The sequence below is a fragment of the Rhinopithecus bieti genome, unplaced genomic scaffold (genome assembly GCF_001698545.2).
Source record: "Rhinopithecus bieti isolate Rb0 unplaced genomic scaffold, ASM169854v2 scaffold_11839, whole genome shotgun sequence".
NCBI classification, from domain to species: Eukaryota; Metazoa; Chordata; class Mammalia; order Primates; family Cercopithecidae; genus Rhinopithecus; species Rhinopithecus bieti.
Window position 1 is genome coordinate 452,583 of NW_016806877.1, and position 11,702 is coordinate 464,284.

Sequence of the window (11,702 nt, forward strand, 5' to 3'; positions counted from 1 at the left end):
AAAAAAAAAAAAAAGAATTGTTTTCATAAAGCCAGATCCACTCCATTAAGCTAACAATCATCTTCCCTAATCTTCCTCCTAGGAAAATATTTTAAAACTTTTTTCCTTTTAGATTTACTTGTCATGGATTGGTGACTGGTCAGAGTTATATTTTCCGGGTCAGAGCAGTCAATGCAGCTGGACTTAGTGAATATTCCCAGGATTCAGAAGCTATTGAAGTCAAAGCTGCTATTGGTAAGTTCCTTATGCATAACTGTATGGGGGAAAAATTGATTTTTCTGTTAGAAAGGAGGATACTATCATCTCCAGAAATTATTTAGCTTCCAATATTGCTGGATGATTGCATCCTTAGATGATCATTTTCTCTGACTCTAAGTGATGTCTAACCTTCCATAGCTGTCATTTTACAGACCTTCGTCACTTATCCAGATTCTGTGCATCCGTAGCCTTTTCATCTTCATGAGCCCAAGTTTCCTCAGATATTTCCCATTGTGTGAAACTCCATTCTAACTTCGTGCTCATCCTGGGACTGTGAAAGGTCATCCCAATTCCATGAAGTGGTATATCACCCATAACACAGATCATCTTGTCCCTAAAAGCCATTTGGTCTATGCCAGAGCCTGGCTTGTTTTTGCTAACAGAACATTAACATGCTTCTTATAAACCCCTCTGAAATTCATGCAAGGCACATGTAATTGCTTAATCATATGTTTCATCTCTGCTTGCAAAGTAACCAACGGAATAAAACCAGTACTAAAGTAATTATATGTGTGTATGTGATGTACCTCCCAATCTTGGATAAAATAGAAAAGGGACCCAGGTGATTAGAAACAAAAAAAATAATATTTGTGGGCTGAGCACAGGGGCTTACACCTGTAATCCCAGCACTTTGGGAGGAAGAGGCAGGCAGATCGCTTGAGTCTAGGAGTTTGAGACCAGCCTGGGCAACATAGTGAGATCCCGTTTCTAAAATAAAATAAAATAAATTAGCCAAGCATGGTGATGCATGTCTGTAGTCCCAGCTATTCAGAAGGCTGAGGCAGTTGGATCACTTGAGTCCCAGAGTTCAAGGCAGCAGTGAACTATGATCTCACCACTGCACCCCGCCCTGGACAACAAAGCAAGATCCTGTGTCTGAACTAAATAAATAAAATAAAATGTTTGTATAGTAACACATGTTTTTTTAAAAAGATGATTTAATATTGATTGTCTTCAGTTAACATCTCATATTACTTTTTCATATTCCTTATAACATAGGGGTCGGGCACAGTGGCTCACGCCTGTAATCCCAGCATTTTGGGAGGCTGAGGTGGGTGGATCACTTGAGGTCAGGAGTTTGAGACCAACCTGGCCAACATGGTGAAACCCTGTCTCTACTGAAAATACAAAAATTAGCCAGGTATGGTGGTGCATGCCTATAATCCCAGCTACTTAGGAGGCTGAGGCATGAGAATTTCTTGAACCCAGAAGGTGGAGGTTGCAGTGAGCCAAGATTGCGCCAGTGCACTCCGGCCTGGGGGACAGAGTGAGACTCCATCAAAAAAAAAAAAAAAAAAAAAAAAAAAAAAAAAAAAAAAAAAAAAAAGAAGAAAGAAAAGGAAGGAAGGAAGATTCCTTATAATGTGAACCATTGTAAACATGTCTCTTTGAGGTTGGGAGGTACAGACCATTGCTACTGTAGTACTGCACATAATTCGAAGTGTTATAAAATCAGGATCTTTAATATTATGTCTCTTGTGCACTTTATCGTCCTTTTTTCATTCTGTTGAATAATAGGGCTTATATCTCTCAAGAAATGTCTTAAGATTTGCTTTTCCTTATATATACTAAAAACCCTTTGGGTTGTGCAAATTGAAATGGTTCCTATTTTGTTCTCCTTTCTTCTTTTTCCAGAATATGGAGAAGTTGAAATGTTCTTTGGTGTACATTCTGTGAAATGTAGTCTTTCATATTTCTTGCAAATGCAAGCGATTTTCTTTAAGCCAAGATTGTTTTTGTTCTGCTTGTGGTCCTAATGTTTCTTTTCTTTGTTCTATCCCATAAGAGCAACTGATAACTCTGTCCGGCTCAATGCGTTTCTGTTGTTGTCTGGCAATTGTAGGGGGAGGAGTGTCTCCAGATGTGTGTCCCGCACTGAGCGATGAGCCTGGTGGACTAACCGCCTCCAGGGGGCGCGTGCATGAAGCCTCCCCGCCAACCTTCCAGAAAGATGCTTTGCTTGGTAGCAAACCTAACAAACCTTCACTACCCAGTAGCTCTCAAAACCTGGGCCAAACAGAAGTGAGTAAAGTAAGTGAAACAGTTCAGGAAGAGCTTACCCCACCACCACAGAAAGCGGCTCCTCAGGGGAAAAGTAAGTCTGACCCCCTGAAAAAGAAGACAGACAGAGGTGAGAGTTGAGAAAGTGAAGCTGTTCCATCCGTCTCCATCAATGTCCTCACCTCTCATCGTCTGCATCACATCCTTCATCCATGTTTGCTTTCATCAGTGTCCATTCTTATTGTATGTGTTTTCAGCTAGCCATCTGAAATGCGTACTTTCATCTGATGACTGGGAAAAGTAATTGTCTATGGGTTTGGCTTTTACACATCATTTTGGGTGCTTAATGATGCTAGAATGTTTCAAGTAATTTGGTTATAGAGCCTTTCTTGGTTTGTCAGGCAGATATACCTCTGGCCTCATTTTGCTAAGAGAATGAGATATGAGAACAGGAAGTTCTTGGTACTGCTGGCCTGTGTGAGGTCCTTTGAAATAGTCATGTTTGGAACACGTAGAGGAGAAAGATCTCACAAAGAAGGTGACATCGTACCAGGCTCATAGTTGTTACCTTCTTGCTCATCCTCAGATTATTAAGCGATTATTCGCATTTAACTTAAATAGTTTGCGAGAAAAATCGATACTGGAAAACTAATTTTTTAAGTAAAAAAGTATATAAAAGAGTTAAAATTCTAAAATAATAATAATTTAAATAGCTACTTGCTACTTTTGAAATGAAAAAAGAAAAGAAAAACATAGCTATAAATATATCTTTGAGTGACCATGAAAATTTTGAAAGTTAAAATTATAATCACATATAGCTATATTGTTTGATATATGATCCTCAGTCCCAGAAGTGATTTATTGGAGACAATCAGTAGGCTAAGAATGATCTGATGAGGATATTTGGTACCTGTGACTAATATATCCTAGAAGACATTGTTTTCCTATCAAATAAAATGAACTGATGAGCATGTGGTGATAAATTTTTAAATGCTTCTCATCCATTTCTTTTTTCTACCCCACCCCAACTTCTATAACCTCCTCTATTTTATGACACCTTTCTTTGTCCCTCAACTCAAGAGGAGGTATTCATTCGAGAGCACATATTCAACAGTGCTCTGAAATAGAGGGAGAGAGAGAAAGCTTTTCTTAAATGTAAAGACTAGAAGGAGGCTGGTAAGTGGAGATGAGATAAATGTATTTTATTTTAAAAGCCTTCATTCTTCTGATAGTCTTTTGAATAATAATGAGATAGTTCCTTTATCTCCTGTAATCCAAATAAATATTCAGAAAATTCTCTTTGATGTTATTGCATTTCTAGATGGATTTCTTTCCACCACTTCACCCCTTCTCTTCACGGAAACTGTAATTTCAGTAGTTGAGTGAAAAACTGATCAGCAAAGCCACATAAATGAAGGAGGACTTTTGAAATATCCTCCAAATATTTTTCTAGCTAAGCACTGATAAACATGGTGACAGCTGTATAGCATTGTACAACATAAGAAATACTCCAACATCAGATTAAAAATAATGTGACAAAAGTATTATACACTAAGAGAAAGTCACATAGGAGATTGTGCCTGTTTTTTTAAAATGTTTTCCAAAGGTGTCATTTAGCTGAGCTCTAGAGCCAATTTTTCTTGTGTGCAGACAGAGCTGTGTAGTTGTAAGGTCTCACAAGGGTAAGCGTACCTGAATGGTGAAATGCTAACCATTTGAGAAATACATGGAAATTCTGGGCCAGGTGTGGTGGCTCACGCCTGTAATCCCAGCACTTTGGGAGGCTGAGGTGGGTGGAACACCTAAGGTCAGGAGTTTGAGACCAGCCTAGCCAACATGGTGAAACCCTGCCTCTACTAATAGTACAAAAATTAGCCGGGCATGGTAGTGCACACCTATAATCCCAGCTACTCGGGAGGCTGAGGCAGGAGAATCACTTGAACCCGGGAGATGGAAGTTGCAGTGAGCCAAGATGGTGCCATTGTACCCCAGCCTGGGTGACAAGAGTGTTAACCCCATCTCAAAAAAAAAAAATTCTGAATAAGCAAATTGCAGCAGAAATTGATATATACATTCCATTTTCCTCAGGGAACAAATGAAAACTAAACCACATACAGAAACAAAAATTAAACCTTGGGAAAAATATTTCTACTTATGAGGAAAAGAATCATTTTCTTTCAGGGTATTGTACCCTTTTGCTAGGACAGGTTCATTTTATCCTTGGAATAATCATTGTAGTGTACTTTTTACTGTGTCCATTGCATACACCAAGTCGAATGCCAAGTTAATGATCAGCCTCGCATTTTAGTTTTATACTGCAAGGTCTAGTGCCCTCCTATGTGGCATCAACGGAAATGTTTATATATAGAATCATAGGTGCATTTCTGCCTACTCACAAGCTATTCATATTGCCACAGCACCACCATCTCCACCCCATGATATCACCTGTCTTGAAAGTTTTCGTGACTCAATGGTTCTTGGATGGAAGCAACCAGATAAGATTGGAGGGGCAGAAATTACTGGCTATTACGTGAACTATCGTGAGGTCATTGATGGGGTACCAGGAAAATGGAGAGAAGCCAATGTCAAGGCTGTCAGTGAGGAGGCATACAAGGTAAGCACGCGACTCTCTGTAGTGTGGCGTGTCCTATGTATGACGCTATGCTTGCACGCCCAGGCACGCACACACCCAGCACCTTGTAAGAGAGTCATGTCATTTCTCCAGAGTCCACTGTCTGCAGTGACATGAGTTTTGTGAAAAATACACTGTGGTGAATACAAGTAGTTTGGCTAACCAGGCAGGATTTATATTTCCTGATTCATACACATAAGCATAATAATTTCCTAGAATATTTACTATGAAATGTGCACTTACTGTACGAACTAATTTTTTTTTCAAAACTTACGAAATATCTACAATTAATATGCCACTAGCCTCAAGAGTCCCAGGATCCTTCCAAAGCCCTCAAGTTGAGGAAAAAAAAAAAAAAGAGTCTCAGGATTTAATGACACTCTGGATTTTTAACTTTCTTTCTTTTTTTTATTTCTTTCTTTCTTTTTTTTTTTTTGAGATGGAGTCTTGCTCTGTCACCCAGGCTGGAATGCAGGAGTGTGATCTCAACTCATTGCAACCTCCACCTCCGAGGTTCAAGCGATTCTCCTGCCTCAGCCTGCCAAATGCTGGGATTACAAGTGAAAGCCACCATGCTCAGCTAATTTTTCTATTTTTAGTAGAGACAGGGTTTCACCATGTTGGCCAGGCTGGTCTCAAACTCCTGGCCTCAAGTGATCCACTCACCTCAGCCTCCCAAAGTGCTGGGATTGCAGGCATGAGCCACCGTGGCCAGCTGGGTTTTTAACTTTCAGTGTCCAAATTACAGAGGATGAAGGGATATGGGCTTGATGGCCATACTCAGCTCACCACCTGTGAAGAGGCCCTTGTTATAGTCACTTGATGGCCACAAAGGGTGGCCTCACATGTGTTCTCCTCTACATGGGGGCCTCCACTGCTCAGGTCACATAAGGGAACCAGAACAGTCTACTGTTGCTTTAGCTGATGACTTTCTTCTCTAGAGCTTCATCAGCTACATCCAAGCTATCACCTCTTAACACTCACAGAATCCAGTGCCATGAGGGTTCAGAGCAGGGTGAGGCCACGGATGACACTTGCACCAACTCAACACCATGCTCTTTTAATTTAACATTTGAAAATTATGAAATATCACACACATGCTGAGAATGCATAAAACAAAATTGCATTTTTTTTTTTTGAGATGGAGTTTCGCTCCTGGCCTCAAGTGATCTACCCACCTCGGCCTCCCAAAATGCTGGGATTACAAGCATCAGCCACTGCGCTTATACAAAATTGTATTTTTAAGATTCTTCCCTGTTAGTGCATGTGGCTATAACTCATTCTTTTTCATTACTGTATGGTATGGTATTCCATTATGTGGTCATATCACAATGTAGTCTTTCATTCAATTCTTATTGCTATTTGGGTATTTTTGCATTTTTAGCTACATCAAGCAAGGTAGCTATGAACATTTTTGTTCAAACCCCATGGTAAGAGTTCTTGTCTGATGACATCAGGCCCATCCAGGACAATTTCCCTTTTGATTAACCTCAAATCAGCTGACTAGGGACTCTCATCTATACTATCTTTTCTCCTTTGCCATATGGGGTGACACAATCACAGGACTTGATCTCCCAATCCCTTTGCCACATTCTATTGTAGGCTACAAGGAGGTCATGGTTTCATCCACACCCAGGAGATTACAAAAGTGCTGTGACTCATTGATGGTCACCCTAAGATGTGTCTGACATGGAAGGTAAATAAATAAAATGTTCAACAAGTAGAAAAAAACAAACCTGGAACATTCACTATCTGTGATGTTGTCAATGTTGCAGATTAGCAACTTGAAGGAAAATATGGTGTATCAGTTCCAAGTGGCAGCCATGAACATGGCTGGGCTGGGCGCGCCCTCTGCAGTGAGCGAATGCTTCAAGTGTGAAGAGTGGACCATCGCCGTCCCAGGTAAACCACAGACACCGTGCTTCCACACTGCACCTCAGAATTTCCTCCAAGAGAACCTACAACCTGGAACGAAATTCAAAGAACTATATGGTCAACATTTAAGGGAAAAGAATTCTCTTGGCCCCTCGTGTTTACCTAAAATATTTTAATGATAATATTAAATAATAGATAGCAATGTAAAACTGAGTATAAATTCTTTGTGCTGGTGTTCCAAGTAAATCCTAGAGCCCTCACCGCTCATCCTGTGTGAGGAGTAGGATTAACAGAAGCAGCCGGATTGAGTGCAAATGAATGTTTAAAAGGAATTCCAATCTTTGCTTTTGCTTCTGAAAGGCCACTTAAAGGTCATCTAATTTATATCCCACAGCAAAATGTCTCAAACACGTCTCCCTGCACTTATTTGTTCTCATATATTGTCACGCTGCTGGGAAGGTTCTCATTTATTAGCTCCCCAAAATCAATCCCTCCATAGCCAAGCTACATGGCTTCTTAGGCTCTCCTCCCTCCTCCCAGCTCTTCACCATATCACACGGATAGATTTCATACACCTGTCGAGGGTTTAAGGCTGACCTCTCTCCGCTTGCCTCTCGGCACTGACTTTTCCAGCCCTTTCTCTCTACACGTTTTCCAGACGCTGAACCGAAAGAAAGTTCCTGGAACCTGGCAGATACTGTCCTTCAGAGGTCATCATAGGGAGTGGTTGGGTGGGCAGGGAAGAAAGTGGGAAGTGGTGCGAGGATGGGGGCGAGGGTGTCTTACCTTGCTTATAACTCTTACAGAGCTATAAAGACAAAATAAAAATTGAATGCAAATTTACTAAGCCATTAAGATTTAAACTAGCAATAGTAAGGTATGTGGTGGGTGATTTTATGTCCCTGGTGCCACCCCCTTCCTCTGTTTGAAACCCTTTGCCCTTGAAGACCATCACGTTGCCTTTGCTGAACTCCTCTGTCAGATGTGAATAACAAGATTCCAAGAGAAACTCAAGAGCAGTTCAAGTGCTCTCCCGACTTCTGCAAATAGAGAAACACTTTGCTCTTTCCTTGCAGTTCCTTGAGGCCAGGTGGTATTTCTTAAGTCCTTTCTGCCACCTGCGTAAAAGTGGGTCTGTTTTCAGATTGTTGCAATTCCTGAGTAAAGTGAAATGCAATTGACTAGAGACTAAGAAATTCCAAGCAGGCCTGTAGCAATTTTTTTTTATCGAAAGTGATGTCGTTGGCTGGGTGCGGTGGCTCATTCCTGTAATCTCAGTGCTTTGGGAGGCTGAGGAGGCAGGGGGATTGCCTGGGCCCAGGGGTTCAAGACCAGGCTGGGCAACATAGTGAGGCCTCATCTCTTACAAAATGTTTTTTAATTAGCTGGGCATGTTAGTGCATGCCTGTAGTCCCAGCTACTCAGGAGGCTGAGGCAGGAGGATTGCTTGAGCTCACGAGGTCAAGGCTGCAGTGAGCTGTGATCACACCACTGTGTTCCAGCCTGGATAAAAGTGAGGCTCTGTCTCTCTTTAAAAAAAAAAAAAGTGATGCAGTTGACAAAAAAAGGTTGCAGGTAAGCACTCTCAACTTAGAGAAAAAAATAAAGGGGGCAGCTCCCCACCATCCTGACATCCTGGCTTCTCAGTCCCATCCTTGACTTACTGAGTCGTGTTAGGCAAGTCTCACTTCAAGAAAGCCCCTACGGAAGAAAACAGTAAGAATGTTTTGTCATCCTGTCTTACAGATGAAAAAACTGACACTCAGGTTCAGTGATGCCCAGAGGGTGACAGAGGTAACAAGTAGCATAATTAGGGTAGGAAACTAGGTCTGCTTGTCCCTAGACTATAGCTGCTAGGAAACAACAGAGCATAGTTCCTCGTCTGTAAGGCAGGGATACTGCTCCCAATCTAGATGCCTCCCTGGGTTCTAAGGATGACACAAGATCATGTTTATAAAAGCCCTTCACAAAACAGAACATGCCACATTCGTGTGAGGTATTTGACATTAATATTTAAATATAGCTTTATACAAAACATCGGAAGGCAAGCATGACGCATATTTGTGGCCGTGAAACCAAGGTAAAGGGACAAACAAATATTGAACTATCAATTACAAAACACCAAAGCATGGCATAACAGAGTATGTCCTTCTACAGGTTGGCTTTCAGGCCACTGTGAGTCACTTCAGGTGATTTTTGATTGGTTGGCTAGATGTCAGTCATTATTTTTTTAAAAAAAAAGAGAAAGGAAAAAATAAATAAATTTTTCACCGGCATAGCAGCTGGTGGTCATGCAAGGATACAGGCAATCACTTAGTAGTTCTGATTTGCCAAGAATGTGACTAGCGTTCATACAGGCCACATTCTGGCTTTCTCCCTACAGAGGGTTATCAGGTGACTTGGCCTCTCTGAGCTTTCTGTTAATTGTCTTAAGGAAGAGAGAGATAAATGAATGTAAGGTACCTGGCAGTATTTAGTGCAGATGCAGGGCCCATAGGATTGATTGTATTTACTTTGGTAAAAGGATTTTGTAAACCATAACCTATCATTTGTTTTTACCCATTTGCGGGCTGCACAGACTCTTTAGGGGGAAGATTTCCCTCCAATTGGGAGTGATGCTTTTTTCTTTGAAAGAGTCATTACTCTCTATATTCATATGCCATCAAATAGAGCTGCTTTCTTTATACTATTTGAGATTAAGGGGAAATTTTAGGCTGTCACTCAAAAATTGTCTGAAACTGGGGGCCAGATGTGGCGGCTCCCACCTGTAATCCCAACACTTTGGGAGGCTGAGGCAGAAGGACCACTTGAACCCAAGAGTTCAAGACCAGCCTGGTCAACACAGCGAGACCCTATCTCTACAAAAACTTAAAAAATTAGCCGGATGTAGTGGTGCACACTTGTAGGTCCAGCTGCTCAGGAGGCTAAGGTGAGAGGATCCCTTGAGCCCAGGAGCTCGAGGTTACAGTGAGCTACCATCACACCACTGCACTCCAGCCTGGGTAACAGGGCAAAACCCTGTCTCTAAAAATAAAAATTAAAAAATATGAACCTGCAGCTAAATCAAACTGTTCCAATAAAAGGTCTTTAAGACTAATGCAGGCCTGAGAATGGCCTGAAGGGAAGTTTTGGGTCCACCCTTTGAGAGGCACCTCAGAGTGGCCTTACCTGCCTACTACCCTTAAAGGGACTTGGTGGGCTGATGTAGAGCAGTGTGGAAATGACAGGAAATGACCACAGAATACTTATTTTCTTGGGAATGCTAAATTTTGAAAAAAGAACACCAGTGTTAGATTAGCTTTAAGACTTACAAGTAGTTCTAAATGTGTGGAGACTTGAGTTTTCTATGTTATGATTTCTCCTTATTGGCTTCTCTCTCTCTCAGGACCACCGCACAGTCTCAAGTGTAGTGAAGTCAGGAAAGACTCCCTGGTTCTCCAGTGGAAGCCCCCAGTTCACTCTGGGCGGACTCCAGTCACTGGTTACTTCGTGGATGTAAAGGAGGCCAAGGCCAAAGAGGACCAGTGGCGAGGGCTCAATGAGGCGGCTATTAAAAACGTATACCTGAAGGTAAGAGGATGCTCAGTTCTAGAGCTTCCCTAAAAAAAAAAAGGGAAAATTGCTCTACTAATATTAACTTGAAAGTTAGCAAGATAAAACAGAATATCTCTACTTTGATCTGTTTCATATACTAGGCTCCTGGTAAGATTCCATTGGCAGAGGTTGGGGCTGGGAGAAGTTTCTGATGCTTGAAACAGTTTGGTTATATTTAACTTGAATTCCTTAGCACAGCTTTGAAACGTACCCAACAGCTCCTTCCTCTCTCCTTTCTCTGTTTGCCTCAACTTACCCACTACATATTTTTGTTACTCACAGTCTTAAAGCCTTACTGCTTACCATCCCCAAAAGGTGATTTTTTCATGCCTCTTTTTTCTGCGGGGATGGTTGATTTGAGGGTGCTGTTTTTAAAAAGTTCACACCAGGAAGCCTGTGACTACTGGTCCTCCCAAGTCACTCCCGTCTCACGTTAGTTCCTCCCTCAGGTTGGTTCTCACATGAGCTCTCGGAGATTAGTGGAACAGGTTCGCTCAACCCCCTTATCCATGTCACTGCCTTTCAGGTTCCTCTAGTGTGCTCACTGAACCATTTCCTAACTGTCGACCAAATACTGTTCTGCCACAGCCACCGAATCTCTCATTTGTACCGAAAGGAAATTTTGAAAGAACGTTTCCCCCTAGTGTTAGCAGTGGCACCTGGAGACCCTGACTCCCCAACAGGGCCTCAGAAACTGTAGGAAATATGATTGCATTACTTACTGCTTAGAATGAAATGTGACTGACTTCACCACAGTCACCAGGACATCACACACTGCATTTGCACAGTCCTATCTTTTGGCAGCAGAGGTCATTGCCTATAAGGTGAGCTTTGGAAGATATTCAAAGTATACCTGGCCAAAAAGATCTCTCCCTGACCTGCTTCATGAACTAAGTCCCTTCCAGCTGCCAGCCACTCTCCAGAGTTAAGGTATTTCCAGCCACTCTAAACTATGTAAATATATCCTCCAGGAGATAGAGCCCATAAACGATTACACTCAACATGCCATTAACTCAACTTAGCATATGCCAATCAGCTCTCCAGCTTCTTGCAAAACTCTGAAGAAATAAGACAGGTCATCTTTTCATGAGGAAGAGAAAAGCTCAAGGAAGGACTGGAGCCTATGATGCTTTTGCTGTCAAGATGAGTCCAGAGGCCCCTGGATTCCAAGAAACCCCCAAAGTACAGTGTAAAATAAAGGTCGGGAACATCCTAGATGATGGTGGTAGGTGTGTATGGCTGGAATGGAAATTTCCAAGTCTTCAATCTGCCACCATAGAGGAGGCCAAAGGCCTGAGGTTTGAACTGACTCAGGTGAAGCAAAGCAAAGGTGAAAAAGCAA

The 11,702-nt window shown here is 41.8% G+C and overlaps 1 protein-coding gene across 1 annotated transcript in view; it reads left to right on the top strand.

Moving 5' to 3' along the window:
- Positions 1-11,702, top strand: part of MYOM1 (myomesin 1) — a 155,800-nt gene that overhangs the window by 90,142 nt on the left and 53,956 nt on the right. The window contains exons 17-21 of the mRNA XM_017878326.1: positions 113-234; positions 2,102-2,389; positions 4,677-4,873; positions 6,667-6,793; positions 10,152-10,336. Coding sequence (XP_017733815.1) covers positions 113-234; positions 2,102-2,389; positions 4,677-4,873; positions 6,667-6,793; positions 10,152-10,336 — 919 coding nt within the window. The remainder of the gene's footprint in view (positions 1-112; positions 235-2,101; positions 2,390-4,676; positions 4,874-6,666; positions 6,794-10,151; positions 10,337-11,702) is intronic.